The 18,137-nt window shown below is 44.8% G+C and overlaps 1 protein-coding gene across 29 annotated transcripts in view; it reads left to right on the plus strand.

Annotated features, from left to right (window-relative positions):
• LPP (LIM domain containing preferred translocation partner in lipoma) overlaps positions 1-18,137 on the plus strand; it is a 381,390-nt gene that overhangs the window by 246,483 nt on the left and 116,770 nt on the right. For all 29 annotated transcript variants that reach the window (XM_038183924.1, XM_038183916.1, XM_072042613.1 and 26 more), the window contains one exon: positions 2,921-3,592. In XM_038183924.1, the coding sequence (XP_038039852.1) occupies positions 2,921-3,592 (672 nt within the window). The remainder of the gene's footprint in view (positions 1-2,920; positions 3,593-18,137) is intronic.

Genomic DNA, 18,137 nt, shown 5'->3' on the forward strand with positions numbered 1-18,137 from the left:
AATGCAGCCGGCACTTGTTAGCTCGACCCTTTGCTCTGAAGCTGATGGCAGAGCTGGGTCTCTGGCCCTGGTGCCCTGGTTTGCCACCTTTCCTTCACTTGGGTCCTGGTGCAGGAGGGGAGACTGAGCGCATCCTTTTTGTGGCGTCAAATGTGGCAGCTGCTCAAAGCCTTTCAGAGTGCCAGAGAGCAGGCAGCGAGGGTTATCCTGGAGGAAGAGGTTATCATTCATTGTTAAGGTGTATTCCAGTCCTGGCAGGAGACTGGCACCAATACATGAAATGTGTTAAGTGGATGCTTATATATAAGATCAAAATCCCCCGGGATTCTTGGGGTGGGACAGGCTTCGATCGCAAGAGCTTTACTGGCAGTCTGTCATCATTTGCTTCCAGAGTCCGCATTCAGAAACATAAAATGTGATGAATAAGGGCTCGTTGATGTTGTTTTGTTTTGAGCTTCCCCCCTCCCACTGATGTGCCATTGTCATTAAAACATTATCTACCTTCTGCCTGTTCACATGGGAAAAAAATGCTTTTCTGGTGGTAATTACACAGTGCCGCATTGTGGACCTTTCATCCCATTACAGTAAGTGGACAAACTACTGTCATTTACAAGAATGAAATAGGTGAGGAAATGGGAAAGTTTCTAGCACTCCTGGACATAAACGCCAGGCTGACATGGGAGAATAATTCCAACAGGAAGCAAATTTTCATGCTAGCACTGAGCACAGTTGTGCTCTGAAGGCAGGGATGGAGGAATGCCTGCTCCTTATCAGGTATTTCAGAAACAGAAGACTCAGGCGATATTAGTAGAGGGCTACAGACCCTTAACTTGTCTCTGTCTTTGCATTTCAGCAAAATCTCTTCGTTCTTCTCACTTTCAAAATCTCTTCAGTCTGTCTATGCTTTGTCATGGATCTGTTTACAAGGTCAGGGTTTGAATACATTGAGATGTTTTTTCTCCAGCACAAGTTTGCTGCATTGTTTTTCCCCACCTCTGCATTCACACCTTTTACACCTCTAAAACTAGATTGATGCTCTTATTTTCCTGTTGTTTTGCTCATTTATAGTGATTCCTTGTGGGAGGTTTGCCCTGAAGGTGTGATTGCAGAAGTAAGTTCTTTTCCAGTGCATCAGCAAAAATGTCTTTGCACCTGTCACCCGTGAAGAGCTCCCAGTCGTGTAGTTGAGCTTCCTTATCCCACGTAGACATGGTTGTGGGCTGTGAAAGAGAAGTTGGGTGGCTTGCTCTTACTTCCCTTCGTGTGTGGTGGTTGCCACATGGTGGTGGTGGGCCTGCCTTTCTCCCACCTTAGCACGGGTGGTGAGTTTGGTACCCTCGGAGGCTCAGGGAAATAAATGGGTGGTTGAAGTTCCTCTCCAGCCACTGACCTGGGTTGATTTGGCAGCAATTTATTGCCGCCACCTGCTGACCAGGCAGAGGATTTCTCTGGCCTGGGTAGGGATGTGCGGGGTGCTCCTGCTGAGCCCCCAGTGCCCTCTCCCCTGCCCAGCAGTGCCAGCAAGAGCATGGCGAGGCAGCACATGCAGGCAGGGAGCAGCAGTACCTGGGGACATGCACAAGAATGAGAATTTAAGGAAAAAGGTGAATGTCATAGCTTGAACACAGCCTGTGGTGAGAGCTCAGCTTGTCTGACTTTGGGATGCTGAGAATTGAGAGGTTTTTGAGGGGATCGGGGTGAGATCAAGCCCGGTGCAGGAAGGTTGGATGAGACAGAACCATCTTGCTAAGGGCAACAGCAAAGAACTGCTGTCAAACTGCACGTGTTCCCTCTCTGTACAGAAGGCATGGAATTCAAGTGTCCTTTTTGAATAAAGGAAAATACAGAGAGGCAAGAAATTTTACCTAATCCTGAACTCCAGAGATGGAGATCTTCAGTATTGGTGATCTTCAGCTTAATGGTGATCTTCAGGATTCTTCAGAAACCATTTCACGTTGTGAGCTCTTTAACAAAGCTGTCTTTTTACACCAGTGTATTGGGACATGAGAGTTAAACAAGAATTTTACAAAAGAGAAACAAGTACATTAGACAGAAAGATGTAAGATACCCATTAGGACAGTGTCACTGCTTCACTAAATCTTCATTCGGTCGCCAAATCCCAGGAAGTGGCGGTGCTTGCTGTGAACCGAATCCCTGGCTGCCCGAGCGCCGCTGTGCCCAGGTGCCGGTGCAGGGTTACAGGGTTGCCATTGCAGGAGCTGACTTCTGAAGCTCTTGGGAATCTTGGCTTGCTTTCTGCCCTTTAATGTGCCGTGTGTAGCATTTGCCTTTGCTGGGGTCACTCCAGACTTGCAGTGCTTAGGAGCAGAGCCAGGAGCAGGGACACTTCTGTGTCTTGCTTTGCTCCAAGCTTATTCTTACGGCTTGGGAGCTGCTTTTGTGCCATCCCATTTTGCTGCCTCCTGTGTTGTATCAAAGATGGCCTCATATCAGGGGCAGTACCCTCCAAGCACTCTGGGGACCCAAGGAATTTCATGTCTCCACAGAGACTCTACTTGCATTTTCCTTCTTTTTCTGAGTGCTCTCATTTTCACAGGAACATGAGTCTCCCCCCTAATTATTCTCCAGTGAGTCCCCTTTTTTTCCCTCGCATTTATCGCCTTTGAGTTTGTTTGCTTGTTTTGAGGCAGAGGAATAAACCCCAAGGAGAGACGAAACACCATGCGTGGCAGTTCTGCTCGGCTGCAGCAGCGCTGTCCCTGTTCTGTCAGAGCTGGAAAAGGTTGCTATTACCATTTTATAATGTGTGGTCTCAGGTACATTCCTGCTTTCCTAAGCACTTTGAGTTGCTGTGCAGATGTTACTGCAAAACCCCGTTCCCTCTTAACCCTTCCGCGCACAACCCAATGCCCGAGCGGCCCCTCCTGCTGATGCCGCCGCTCTCTCTGTTCGCTCCTAGGGCTCCGGGACCACCAGCAGCTCTGCTGCCACCGCCCCGTCCGTGTCCACCCCCGTCACCGGCCACAAGCGGATGATCATTCCCAACCAGCCTCCCCTCACCGCCACCAAGAAATCCACCGCCAAGGGCCCGGGCCAGCCGGCTCCCATCCCGGTCACTCCTATTGGCACCCTGAAGCCGCAGCCGGTCCCGGCCTCCTACGCCACGGCCTCCACGCCCAGCCGCCCGACCTTCAACGTGCAGGTGAGGACGGCGCAGCCCAGCCCTCACTACCAGCCTCCCGGCCCTCAGCCCTCACACTACGGCAGCGTGGGGCCCGGCCAGCCCTACTCGGCCCCGCCGTCCCGCCCGCCCGGCGCCCCGCAGTACGGCTCGCCACAGCAGCCCCGTGGGCCCGACTATGGGTACGCCCCACCGCCAGCCCGGCCCTCGGAGCCCAGCTATGGCTACGCGCCGCAGCAGGGCCGGTACCAGGACCCGTACTACGGTGGGTACGGGGGGAGGAACGGCTCCGAAGCGCCCTACATGCCGCAGAGCACATGGAAGGTCGAGCCGGCGTATCCTGCTAGTAACACCGTGGGTCAAGCTCCTCCCGGGCTGTACCAGCCACCTGGTACGAAGAAGACCTACATCACCGACCCGGGGATGGCCCCGCAGCCGCTGCAGCAAAAGGTAGGAGACTCCAGAGCTCACAGGCTTCGGTGGGGGAGTGCAGAGGGCTCTGGGACCCTTCCACAAAGGCAACATTTAGGTTTAAATGGCTCTGTCTGCACCCACGTGCCCCGAGCAGTAGGGTGGCCACAGCTCAGGCTCCTCTTCCCAGGAGGTCAGGGCTGCAGGCATGTTAGCTCGGTCAGCAGGGGCTCAGCTTCTTGCCTTTTCTGCCCCTTGTCTCCACACCCCACGTCAAAGGGAGGAAAATAAGGAGGAATACAGACAGTAGTCTCCCTCCATGGGGCTTCCAAAAAGCTGGAAACAGGGAACTCTGTTCTGGTTCAAAAATAGGCTTTTGGGGGCTTAGGACTTGCGTCAGCATGGGAGGGTAGGGCAGCCTCGCGTGCAGAGGCTCAGCCTTAGTTGCAGGAGCTCACCCCGCGGGGCGGGAGGGAGCTACGTCCCTGCAACATGCCCCTACATGATAAGTTCGTCGGCAATACGTCTGTATGGCGTTAGTGCCATAGACCTTCCTTCTGGGCTCTCCCAGGATCAAACGAGAGGTTGGGTGTCAACATCTCGTCTTATGGGTGCTTATGGACATCGTTGGTTCACCAGAGAAATAGTTCCTCTTCTTACGCAGATGGGAGGTACAAAAGACACTGTTTTTGATTGTGGTTCAGAGCGATTCCGGAGGTTGACCTCTTGTGTGTCGCTGTTTAAAAATCACATATTGCTGAAACCACATGGAAATGAGTTCCCACACAGTGCTGCGGGCTCTCTGATTTTCCTCTCAGGTGGTGGCAGGGCGAGTGGCATCCAGCCACTTTAGCCTGTGCCCGGGCCTCATAAAGCAAAGCCGATTGGAAACAGAAAGTTAAACTGATCTGCTTGGTTTCCCTGCCCAAATTTCAACCCTGGCCGACCCTTGTCACTTTTGCTGGCGGCCATCTCTAATGTGGCTCCGGGGGCATGTGGGGACTTGAGCTTTGTGCGATCCTTGTATAAGACGGGCTTAAGTTCCACTGAGGGGCGAGCACAGCCATGCCCAGGCAGGGAGGTGGTGAACCCATCGCTGGCCAGGGCTACCCTGGCTCGTCTCAGCACGTCCCTGCTCTCCAGCCTGTGACTGCTCACAGAGAAAGGGTAAAAAGCTTCTGACACATAAGAAAAAGTCTGTCCTTTGGCATTTCCCCCACTAGAAGCGCACAGTCTGTTTTTCCCTGGATTCCAGATTTTCTGACAGTGGGAACTTTTGACGGCAAAGATATTTCTTGAGCAATATACAGAGGGCGATAAATAAATAACTCCTTGGAATATGATCTGCTAGCAGTTAATAAACTGCTTTTTCTTTTTCCTTTTTTTCCCCCTTTCCTTACCAAGAAGCTAGGAGTGAGGAGAGAAGCAATAAACTCAGCTCTGCAGGTGCTTGGTACAGAGCTTAGATTGGAAAGTAGCGAAGGGTACAAAATTTGCACATAGCCTTAACTGGTGGAAATTGGTGTGGAGTCACTGAGGAAATGCTGAGGTACAGCAGATACATATTTAGACTTTTAAAGATACAAGTAGGCCTATATATAAAAAAAAATTAAAAACTTTAATTCAGTCAGCATCTCTATGGAAACGCAAATCATCTCGAACCACAAACAGCACAAGCCTGTTAGTCTCATTTGCATTACAAAGCTGGAGGGACAATTTAATTTAGCTCAAGTTTGGGGTTTCACGTATGCATAAATATGTATTTATATATATTTACATATGTGTTTGTGTGTGTGCACGTGGCGTTTGCAAATACACATATAGAAATGTTTTATATGTATCTATATAAAAACGATTTCAGTTCTCCAGCAAAACAGACCATGATCCGCTTGGTGATAAATTCTTCTAGAATATACTCTGCCTTTTAGCCTGCTAAATATCGGCATTATTGCCTATTTCACCTTTGAACTGATCTCTGATATACTGGTGGCAAGCTGCTTGATTGCTGCTTCATAAGGTGTACCGTTTAATTGGTGAAGAACTGAAGATGATCTTGCAGTCTAACAGGAAATGGTCAGTAATAAAACATGGTATGCTTTGCCAGCAAAGCAGTGTTGTCCAGTTTTGCTAAATGTTCTCTTCCTTTGCAGTCTAACTCATTCATAAAATCAACTTCTGGAATGATTTGATTTAAAGGGAGAAAATGAAAGGCTATTAGTTAGTGCCAGATTTCTGATAGAGAGCTGTCACCATAATTCTACTTGTTGGCTGCAACGTGAATTGTAGTATATTTTTATATACAAAACTGGCTTCTGCGTTTTGTTGTGTTTTGTTTTTTCAAGATTAGTTTGAGACCTTTCAGTTAAGGAGAATGACTTGAGAAGACAAGGGTAAGAAACAGGCATTGATACCTGTCACTTAAAATGCAAGAATACCTTTAGGTATTTTTGTTCTTGCAACGGAATCATCTTAAGATATAGAATATTTCCTCAATGTATTCAGAAAAGTGCATTCTGAATTTCGAACACACTTTGTGTGGAAAATATTAAGGATGTCTTAACAAATCAATCTCAGACTAGCAATTCATGGTCCTTGATTCTAATACATACCATGAACTGTCACTGTGACAGTTGAAATTTTCAATCAGTTCATTTAGGGATTTAATGGGTAAAAAACCCACCATGGTTTATATTTTGCATTCTGGCTATGAAGAAGTTGACAGTACTGTGGCTCTATGTTTACTGCTGCGTGCTAATCATGTTGAAGTCGCCGCTGATCCAAAATAAATCTGGATTGGTATGGGAACAGCAAATAATCTGTACGGGCTCTTAAAGCCCGCTGAGAACAATGAGTTTTACTCACACACAACTGGTGCATTCTGTCCTTGGGCCAGTTATGGAAGTGAGAGCGGTGCATGTGAAACCTCTGTGCATTTTAGTCTTTTGTAGTGCTCCATGTAGCATTAATGCCCAAGTCCTAGTTAGGAAATGAACTAGTAGAGTGCGTGTCCTCATTTAAACCGTCATGTGCTTCAGGGCCAAAAAATCTCAGTAGCTTTCTCTTCTTAGTTGAAAGTAGTAGGGATCTCTGCATGAGCAACAGAGGAGTTGTCACAAGACCATCACAGAAACGTGTGAAATGACCAGCTGCCTTCATGCCTGTTGCCAATGGTACTGTGTCCTCGCAGACCAAGTCCAAGTCTGAAGCCTCTTTCTTAACTTCCCCCCTCCCAAAGGTCAGAGAGCACAAGACCAGAGTGACTCATTAGGTATGTTCATTTTTGGCACCAAGATGTCCGTCCACAGTAGGAAAAAAAGAATGGCAAAGCCAGTTTCTGAGATGGAGAATTCCTGCCAGTTTGCCCTGTGGCCAAAATAGAGTTGAAGAAGCTACCACCACTGACCGACACAGCTATCATCAAATATTTCTGTACTGAACTGGTTGACTCACCAAATATCCTTGTCACGCTCTCATATCTTCAAGTAACTCTAGGTCCTTTCACTTTGGTTATGTTTGAGTGTTTTTGAGATACTATTACATATCTCCAAGGGGTCAGGTGAAAATACGCTATGGGTGTTGACCTTGTTGGCATCCATTGTAGCTCTCATTCTGCCTCATTCCTTCAGTCCTACAAAGGCTCAGTCCCCTGTGGCCCTAACCTTTGCTATTTTTGTCTAATGACAGGAGCTATGGGCACCCAGGGCCTCAATCCAAATGTTTAGCTTTGATAGTGTGTAGTTTGGCAGTTGAGGATCCTTTTTCTGCACTTAGATTTTAAGATTTGAGCAGGAGACAGAAAATTCTTCACACTTTCAGGGACCTCACCTGGCAGCTGGTATATAAGAGAGGTGGCAGCTGAAGACACCCAGGAGGTCTGTCCTTCCTAGATCTTGGATCCCATGGTTTCTCCTTCCTCTTTCTGAATCTACTTGTAGTCCTGAGGAACCACATTCCCTTCCAAAGGGATCTGAACATTTTCAGCTTCCAGACTGGGTGCTCCTGAAATCACCTGAGGACAGCTTGTAGTTTTGGTCCAGAATGGTGGAAATCTCAACAAAAGCATTGATCTCTTCAGAGTAATCTGCTGATATGAGGAGGACAAAAGTGTCTTGTAGCTCTGATCTAGTACAGCATCCAAATCCACACTCTTTTACTGCAAACTTGCAGTAATTTTCCCTTTGGTAGCTGTGTCTGTTTATGCCTGCTCCCATGGCACAAGTGCGTGAGTCCTCATGTGCTTAGCATCTGCTGGCCACAAGTCCCCTTGTCCCTGCTTATTTATTTACAGGTGGCATGCATGTGGAGCAGGACAACCACCCCCAACAGTGTTGTGCATCGTTGTAGGTGAGCACCGTGGAAATAAAATGGAAAGACAAAAGGAGATCAGGAGGTAAAGTTAACGAGGAGATCAGGAGGTAAAGTTAACGAGGCAGCTCCTGCTTTTGGCATGGTTTAGGCGGTGGTGGCTGCTCGTGATTAGCAGACCTCAACCACCGCATCCTTTCCGCACTGCTGGAGGTGGTGTTTCTTTGCTGCCTGCTGCAACCAGCATTGACACGGTCTCATGAAACTTGCAGTACCCAAAAGAGGACTGTGACGGCTCGCTGTTTTCTCATTTTACACAGCTTTTGTCAGTTTTTCCACTGATTTAATACCTGCAATGGAGACATTCGCTTGGAAGTTTCATCTTTGCCTCAGAAACATCTGCTCACCAGTGTCCTTTGCTATGACTGATGCACTTCTCTTGTACTGGTTTAATAATTTTTACAGTCTGCTATCACTCACATAAAATAGATACCTCCGGCACTTGCGTTTGAACTGAGACTAATGCTCTTGCTGTTTGCTGTTAATCTAGTGGCTAGGAATTTTTTGTTCTCTGCAGATGAGTAAATGCAATCTGCCAGATTTCCTCCTGCTGTCACAGGGATATAGTCTTTCTTAGCTTTGCTTTTTGCTGTGGAGAGAGGCAGGCAGCTTAGCGTACACAGCCTGCCTCCCCCCAAGAGTCTTCTCCCCCAGAATCTCTCATCTGCACCCAAGTCAAAAGTCACACATCAAAAATTTCCATTGGATGGGATTCAGAGATAGATAGTATAAAAGGGTGATTGAAGTCAGTTTTCTGACAATGTGAGCTAGTAATTGCCCATAGTTTTACAATGCTAAAATAAATAATAGTAAAATTAAAAATGGTTATTTAAAATATGGCAGTCTGCAATTGAATGAATTAAAAGGGAAAGATATTGTAAAGTGAAATAAAGGGTGAAATTCCAAACTTCAGAATTGAATTTGTGATTTCAGTGTGACATTTCAATTTCAAAATTTCCAAATGAATATGCAAGTTCTACCCTGAGAATAGTAACAAATGTCAAAATGTTGACATTCTTCACAAAACAGTAATTCTGAGTTCTAACCGGCACTAGCTGTATATCAGCTGCTGACTCTGTCATTGCTTCTGGGTGGATTAAATTAAATGCTGTTGCTTCTGTTAAAATGAGGAGGAGGGGAAGAAGGCAGTGGTGTCTAACACTGTGATGAGAGGCTCAGAGTTGGGACTTGTTGGCACTCTGTGGCATTGAGAATGGTATTTTCCAATCAGATAATACAAATCTCGACATCAAAATCTCTGTGCGTTTCTTCAGATTTTTTAGGTGCAAAGGTATTGTCAAGAGTTGCAAAGAGTTGTTTTCAGAACAGCTTGCTTCAGGAATCTGGCACGCTCTCTCTCAAACCTTAAACTTTTGAAAGAGCCCAATTCTCACTGTAAAATGTTTACCACTCTTGTTTCAGAACTTTGCAGTTAGTTTGTTGTATTATATTTTATTATTTAAGCACTGCTTTTATTAGGAGGACTGGCTGATGACAGAGGAATTCATCAGATTTCTTTCTTAGGAATCACAGAGAAACAACAAGTTGCCAAGCAGTTACCTTGAAGTTAAAGATAACAGGGATCCTGTAGTTACAGAAGTAAGTCAGGTCAGCAAACACTGAGAATCCAACTTAAATTTACAGCTTTGGGATGCAGGCTTTTCAGTTTCAGCCTTTATTCAGCCACACTGGGTCAGTAATAAAAGAGGAATAACTGAGAAAGAGGCTTTTGGCGTAATACATGGATGTTCTTTCTTGCTCCTTCTTAAAATAAGCTGAGGACAATGCCTCCATACATGATAAGGAATGGGGCAACCCTGAAGTTAATTAAGGCCTCTGTGTGCTGTTTAACTCTTGATAACCAAGTGTCTACATTGACAGATGCTGTCAGGTTGTGTTACAGTCTAGTGGGTAAGGATTTTGTATCTGTGGACATAAAATATGGTCAGCATATATTTACCTATGGATGAGAAGAAACCTCTAATGGGGAGGCTGTCTGGTTTGCAGGCAGTGCTGATTGAACCATGGGGCTATCTGAGCTTGGGTCTCTGGTGGATGGCATGGTCTGAGGCATGATGAGGCAAGGACAGTTGGATTTGAGCTGTCAGTTTACAGTTTTCAGTTCGAAAAGCAGCACCCATACAAGTGAGTACCACTTAAGTAATTCGCAGGCACACTCTGCCTGTTGCATGTGATGGTGATGCTGATTATTGGAGGGGCTGAGTCCTCCTGTTTTAAAATACAATTGAGTCCAACTACATTGTAATTCTTCCAAAGCCAAGGTACCGAAGCACATGGTGATCTTGCGCATCTATCAAATAATCTCTGCTGTCAAGTTGATTGCTAGGACATGAAGTTAGGACATGAATGAGAAAGGTAACTTGCCCAGGCTTAAGTGATAAACCAGTGTCATTGGATGGCTCTTCTGCTTGAGGTGAGAAGGGCTCTGGCTCTATTGGTTTGAAAATCAGCTTGCAAGCTAGTGGTAATACCAGTGTTTTGGCAAGGAACTGCCCAGTTCATAGTGCTGCTTTGGCTAATGTGATGTTTTGGTTGTGTCATTCAGAGCGGATCGCTCATACTGGGGTGATTTTCCCACTGAATTCTGTGAAACATGTTTGTGGTCTTAATCCGGTTCTTAATGGAATGTGCACACATTATCATAGCGATGGCTTGTTATCAAAGCACCAACCTTGTGCAGGGAGCTGTGCACAACTCAAAAGATTATTCACTGCTCCATTGATAGCCGTGGTTGTCCACAGCTAGGCTCTTGGGCCTCGTCCTTCTGCGAGCAGGCAAGGTAGAAAATGGTCATGGTGCAGAGTGAGAAGTGCATGTCATGTGGGATATCCCTTAAAATAGATGCTCCGTTATAAAGAGTAGAGAATTGTCTATACTGGATGCTGATATAGTATTTCTTCCTCCAAGAGTAATGGTAAGAAATAATTGGTAATATATGGTTACGTTTACCAATCGTAAATGTTCTGATATTAAACTTCCTTAGACACCCAAATAATGGGCTTCCTGTTTAGATTTACCTCTGGATAAATGTAAAGAAATGCAATATATTAAGTGAAATATCATCCTTTGGGGGAAAAAAAAAAAAGGTTTCCTATCACCAGCTGAAAGAACTCCTGCAAGGCAAACAGAATTTGCAATTATACTGACAGTTTTGTTCTTAAATGAAAATAATAGTGAATTATAAAGTTGTAAAATTGTTTTCACAATAATATTTTGCTTTTATAACTCATACTATTTCACTTAGTAGCTGCCTGGCTCCAGTGCAAGTTACATAACTTGATGTTATGAATATGGTGCCTCCACTTTTTGTCCAGGGAATTAATTTAAGGGCTCTAAACTTTCCAATCACATTTTTTGTTTGTTCCAAACACTGTGTATTCTCTGCTTGAAAAAATACCAGACGAGCTCTGCCTTGCTTGTTGCAGAATACTATTCATATGCCTTCACACTAATAGGGCAGTTACTCAGTTTTGCATGGATCCTCAAAATAGTCCAGAGTGAAATGTGCTGTCTGAAGTCAGCAACATGAAACAAATTAGAAGAGCGGAGCTGCTGTGTGTTAGGTGATCAATCTAGCATTAGCAAGGATTTTCCACCGTGTGGTTTAGCACCAGCACAGACAGATGAATTATTATTACTGTCAGAATCGTTCCCCCCCCCCCACCCCGATTAAAGCTTTTTCTAAACAAACAAAATTTCCTCAAATGAATTGGCAGTAACTTAGACTGACATATTAGGATTACTTTAGTCATCAGGAAAATGGAACCACACCTGGGCTGTAATAGAGCAAATTAGACATAATCATTTTCATCCCGTTATTTCCTAGTTAGGCTGTATTTTACCCTCACCTGAAGGATATTCTTTCTCAGGTGTTTCCTCCAGCTTTGTGAGAGCTGGAGGCTCATTAAGTGAATCACCTCCTTTTCTGTTGTTGCTGTGAGAGCTTGAAAGGAAAACTCATGGCTTTTTCAGGGCAAAATACTGCATAAATGACCAGGGAAGCTCCTGCTGTGTGTTTGCCACTGATGGATTCCTTCCAGGCTGTCACCAGGAGGCCTGCAGGGGTATTTTCCAGTCATAGTCAGACTACAGAAGAAATCTCTTGTGAAGTGCCCTGCAACATTTGTACTCTTGCAAAGCCGAGTTTCATGAGTATCTTGCAGACTTGAAGTCTCAGGTGATTACCATGGTCCCCTGGTCTGATGATCAGCATCACAGAGGTGCTCTCTCGCACCTCCTTCCCCAGGCTTTTCTGTTTCCTTTGCAGCATCAGAGCCCTTTCTCTCTCCTGTTAAGCAACACTTACTTGTGACCTCTCTTCTCCCAGGCTGCAAACCAAGAGGATGCTTTAGAAATGCATCAATTCTTGCACTGCCTCATCTTGCACTTCAGTTAAAACTTTCTCCTAAGCCCATTCCCTTAACTGCATGTACCCAAATTTAGATTTTTCACAACTTCTACGTGTTTCCACATCATTTTCCATGAGGTTGCGTGTCCCCAGGGTTTAAGCTTAAAACCGAGGCCGTTGCTGTTGTTGAATTTCCAGATGAGTGAGAAAGAGGTGGGTGATTGTGTCCAGTAGATTTTTTATAAAGAAATAATGGAGTTATATTGCAGGCAAATATGGCCCTGGAGGTAACAGAGGGTGTTGGAAATGCATGTCCTTGCGTTTGTGTCTTTGTCAGATTTCTCACCAATAATATGCCCAACCCTAGTTTTGAAATCTGAATTCAACATCCCACCTACCTTTCTTTACCCCTTCTCTATCAGGTCACCTTCTGATGAATAAGTACAGCACAGCAATTAAAACCATATGTGTAATTAAAAGAAGTTCAGCATAAATTTAAACATTGTGAAGATAAGAAAGGTAAAAGGATAAAGACAACTGGAAGCTCAGTTCTGTGTGACCTGCTTTTGAATAAACAACATTATATTCCACAGTCAATTATCCAAAAAGTACAATGTGTTCTGCTGCCAAAAAAAGGTTGTCAGATAGAAGTGGTTAGTCAAAAGGACACATGCAGTGGAGTGAACATTAGCCTATTGTACTCGGTATAATATTATACAAACAGGGCTGGTTTGTTGCTGGCGTTTGTGTTTGGTTTTTGTTGTTGTTGTTTTTTAATTTTTGACCACAGACAAGATTATGCAGCTTTTTAATATTATTTCATAAACATCTAATTGCAGGCTTCAGCAAGAGGTGCAGGCATTGCTAGGGAAATCAAATAAGGTATGCTCTGTGCCGCCCAATAATAAGGCTTCCAATACAAAAGTGGAAAAACAAGTCATTAGTTACAACCATCGAACGGAAGAGGTCTAATGGGAGCCACAGGATAAACATTCCATTTTATTATGTCTTCGTTATATGTTTTGCAAGACTCCGTGGTTATAAATTAAAATTGCTTTTTGCAGCAGTGGCTGTAAAAAGTTCAAAATCTGTGAATGTACCTATTATTTTTATTTATATCACAGCAGGCTGCTAGCAAAATTAACTTTTTTTCCTCCTGTTTGTTAGTTAAAAGATGGAAAATGCATACAAATGCATAGCTGAAGGCAGCACTCAAAAGTGCCATCCCCTTATTTTTTTTTTGGAAATCAAGATGCTATCAATTTAAAGTGAGATAAAAGGGAGGGGAACCAAACATCTCAGCTGAAATGAACTGCTTCACCATTACACGACTTGGTAGTGTCTGGTGTTTGGTTATAAATATAAATGAATGAAGTGAAAACATCCAGACGTGTTCGTGGTCTGACAGATGAGACAGGGTCTATGCTTGAGACCCAGCTCGGTGATGAAGAAGACTTTCCAGTGCTCCTCTGTAGTTGAATCTTGAAAACCCTGATTACCAGCAGGAAACTCAGTGGCAGGACAGGGTTTTCCCATGCTGGCTGCTGCCTTCTGAGCAGGCCGGAGACGTGCTGCTGTGTGAGGGAATTGTACAACCTCTGCCTCTGCACCCCATGCTCTTCTCTGAACCTTCCAGCAAAACAATTAATTTGTTTGTTTTTTAATTCAGCTTTTGGAACTGACTGCCTCAAGGTAACAGGCAGAGCAAGCGATTTGTGGAATGGAGGTTTGTGGTCTTTGGAAACATCTGTTTCTCCTTGTAAGAAGGATACGAAGGATATGCAGTCATAAACCCTCATCAACCCTTCTGCTTCCACTTAGGAGTTAATTATTAACTGTGGGACCACAGGCGGCTGCTTCTCTTGAGCGCAGGCTGTACCATACCTGGACAGTAGGTCAGTGGCTTTCACCTTGGAAATCCCAAGTGTCAGCAAATTACTTCTGAGCTGCACTTCCCGGTCTATGAAAGCCTGTTGTCAGAAGCTTAACTTCATTATGCGGGGGCCTGCACTTCCAAGGGAGAGAAAAAATAATCGTATGCAAATTAAGTGGCTGAAAACCTCTGCCCGAGGGACTTTCCTACTCTTCCACATTAGCATTCCCCACGGGCCGTTGAGGAGGCAAGCCAAGGTGGTCTCACTCGGGCAAGGAATTGCTGCTGTGGAGGGGGACGAGGTGCGTGAGCATCCTTCTCCAGGGACTGGGCAAAAGGTGTCACCAGGCAAGGACCTCAGCTCATCTCTAGGACAGATCAAAGCAAAGCAAAAAATGAAACGTGTTTCTGGGTCTACGCAGTCCTTCTCCTGCTGCTCCCTAGTCATCACCATTATCATTTTGCTAGTGTTGCTTAATAATTGTTCTAAATATGAGATAATGCCAGGAAATCAATGCCATGGGACCTAATTGGTTTTCTATCATCTGGAAATTAAAAAAAAAAAAAAAAAAAGAGGAAAAAAAGAGTGTTTAGTGCTGAGGGACCTGTTTTAGAGTAGAAACCTGAATTTTTCTACACAAGCTGAGTTCCTGCAAACTTTGCCTCCCACTGTGCTGACAATTTCTGAGAAATTATTTTATTTCCCATTTTAGATGTTGGACAATGACTCAGTATGCCCTGGAAATACTATCATTCTAGCAATTTTCTCATGTGGTAGCTCAGCTTAATGTCAGAGAAATGGGTAGTTATGAGTCCAGACACTGTAACGTCGGACTTAGGTTCTAAAAATACATGTTTGGTTAACTTGGAGTTGTCAACAACTTTTCTACTGCCACACATGCTAAAAGATGGAATAAGTGGCCTCATGCAATTCCAGGCACACTCTGTGGGCAATAGAGGTATCTACAAAAAAATAAATGCACTGGTAATGCAGAGAAATGCCATGGCCACTTCTGCTGTGCCGTGAGCTGCATCAAAGTTTGGGGGCAGAAGCGTAAAGAGTTTACTAAGAAGAGCAACTGAGCAAAGCCAGGTCTCGATAGACCTTGCTAGAGAGCCCAAATTCTCAAATGTTTCGTTTCTGGCTTTAGGCTAGGTAGTTGAAAATGTTTGCCTCTTAGTTTCCTCTGTAAAACGGGTATAATATTTGCCTCCTGTATCACAGTGGGGGTTTTGAAACTTGATTGTCTGCAAAGTAGTTTTAAAGACTATAAATGCAAAGTATTATTCCTATTTTCTATGTGAAAGGGAATTGAAATCATGTGCAGAGCCTCTCACAGCAGGCACAGTGATTATTTGCAATGAAGGATATTTTTGCACCTTTGTATGGAAACTAAGAAAAGACCTCTCTTAAATCTGAGGCTATTCATCATTAAAAGCAGTTAACTTTTAGCATTTATGTAGTGTTTTATATTTTTCAGAGCCCTCCGATGGATCTTAACTAAATTCTTCGCAAAGCCTCTGCAAGGCATGCAGCAATATCCCACTTTTATAGTCATTTCCCCGCACTCGCAGGAGGAGAAGGTAACTCAGCCAGGCTCACGAAGGCAGCAGCCATGTGGTTTTCTCCTCCACCGGTCTGTGTCTTGATGCAGCGTCAGAGGGATAGCTAGGTGCCTGTGCTGAGGGGGTAAAAAGGTCACTTCAGAGACAGAAAATGACTTAATTAAGCAAGTCAAAGAGTTTTAAGGATGCCTTAGTTCCTGGACAGCGCTAGCCATGAGGAACAGTGCAACAATGCAGTGTCCTGACCTTGGCTGGGTCTAAGGACTCCTGTGGAATTTAGGGGTGAGTGTAGCCCACTCCCTCATCTGCTGAGGGTGTGGTCGGAGCATGAAGAAACCGTCCTCGCCATGGCTGAAGTATGTGTTTTGTTGCCAAGCAGGGAAAAAGGACAATGAGATCAGGCATGACTACTTGCATCCTGGGCTTTCCTATTACTGAAGCATCTGCACGTTTTATAGCGAACCAGATGCAAAGAATGGGAAGTGAGGATGAGAATAAATGTTGTTGCCCCGGCATTCAGGATTAGGCAGACGCTTTCCATTGGTGTTCAGTCTCTAATGGCTCATCTGACATTTGGTGGCCGTGTTATCCCCATTCAGGTTTAGAAGGCTGTAAAACAAACTCATTTATGAAAGGAAACGATTTGCAGCTGGAATCAGGGTATCTCTGTATGGTAATTCCAACTGTTGGGGTTTTATGAGACAAGGAAACAGGAACAGACGCACACAAACATCCAAGAAAGCCTTCACAGATATGACACCGTATATATCCAAAGTCCAAATACAGAAAATGTATGTAATGCTGTTGTAGCGGTGAGTTTGATCTATCCTGTGAAGGCACATGGAGTTACAGTACAGTTTAGCGTTTTGTCATGTGTATAGTGGGCCAGAGTAATGTCAGGATGGTTATATTAACTTTGGAGCAACTATGTTGATTTAATAAAAGCTAGGAGTATAGATCAGAGGCTAACACAGTGTCATCCAAGGTTCTCAAGCAACAACTAGGAGACTGAGTAAATCACATAGTAGCTTCTTTATTTGGTTACTCCCTGCCTGCCTAGAACAATTACACAGTGAACCTAATTCTGGCATTACAGCAGCTTTACGCTTAGCTTCAGGGGAATTGATACCTTATGCACACTGGTACACAGGAGACCTTGGACTGTTGTATGCTTAACACTTCTTGATACTTTCTTTTGTGAGGATAGAAGAGACGTTGATTACATTAGAAATTCTGAGCAAACAGATTTTACTTGCTGTATAAGAAGGTGCCCATGGTAAAGAAGTGTGAAGAGGAACGCAGTAAGAGAACCACTCAGGTGAATGGCACCCCAGCGTGGATATCCATCCACTTCTGGGGAGCTTTGCTGGGAAGTGCTGATTGGGGTTGGCACCACCAGCAATGTGGGGCCAGTCAGAAAGGACAGGCAGGGTAGCAAAAGTGGATATCAGAACAGGTTTGTTGTGGACATGCATCCTTACAGATACAAAGTAGGTTTCTGCTTGAAAAACTGAGCCAGCTTTGCAGACATATATTTCTCTAAGCTTTCTTTCCAAGCCTACTGCTTCTGATTTTTCCCAGAAGGATTTCTCTGTATCTCACATCCTATTTTTCTTGGAGAGAGTTGTTTTCCTGTTTCTCTTATGCGCTGCGCAAGAGGCAGCTGTTCACTCCTCCTCGGTGATGAATATATACAGGCTCTGTGCATGAGGCTCAATATACAAGGTCCAGAGCGTTGTGATGACAGTGAGCGAGGCAGTCTCGCTCAGCTTGTCCTGATGAGTGCTTATTGCTGACGGTTTCGTATCTGCTCATATCTGCCTCAGCTGTTCTGCAGATGCCTTCCTTCCCCAGCACTGATTTTCACTTTTGAAAGCACAATTCCTTGGCAGAGGTGCACAGCGTTCCTCGGACCCGTGTGATTGCCACCCGACAGATTTAGCCTGGAAGAACTGCAAGAGGTTTGAGTGCTGGGAAGACCATGGGGATACAGGGGACTACAGGAACAACTGTAAAAACCTGCCTGACAAAAAGAGGCAGCCTGGCAGTTGTATGGCATACAGGGAGCCTGGGTTCTGCTGTGGGATGCTAAACACCCACATGGCATGCACACGTGTGTAGGCCTGTATCAGCTGGGTCACTGCACTTCTACCCACGTTCTCAGAGTTCACTGCAGTCACCCATGATTTCTGCTCCTTTTGTGCATCCTACCCGATGGGTTCAGATTGCTGCAAAGCCAAGGACTGCAGCTTACTGCGTTAAGCCGAGCATGGGCAATGAGAAGTGTTGAACCAAAACGTGGGTTAGTCTAAGTGGCTTAACATCAGTCTTTGACACACGGACCAAAGAATTTGTCAGCATGGTTTTGACAACTTGAACCTTGTATTCTTTTCCTTTCCCCTTGGAGTTAC

Source organism: Anas platyrhynchos, chromosome 9, assembly GCF_047663525.1.
Source record: "Anas platyrhynchos isolate ZD024472 breed Pekin duck chromosome 9, IASCAAS_PekinDuck_T2T, whole genome shotgun sequence".
NCBI classification, from domain to species: domain Eukaryota; kingdom Metazoa; phylum Chordata; class Aves; order Anseriformes; family Anatidae; genus Anas; species Anas platyrhynchos.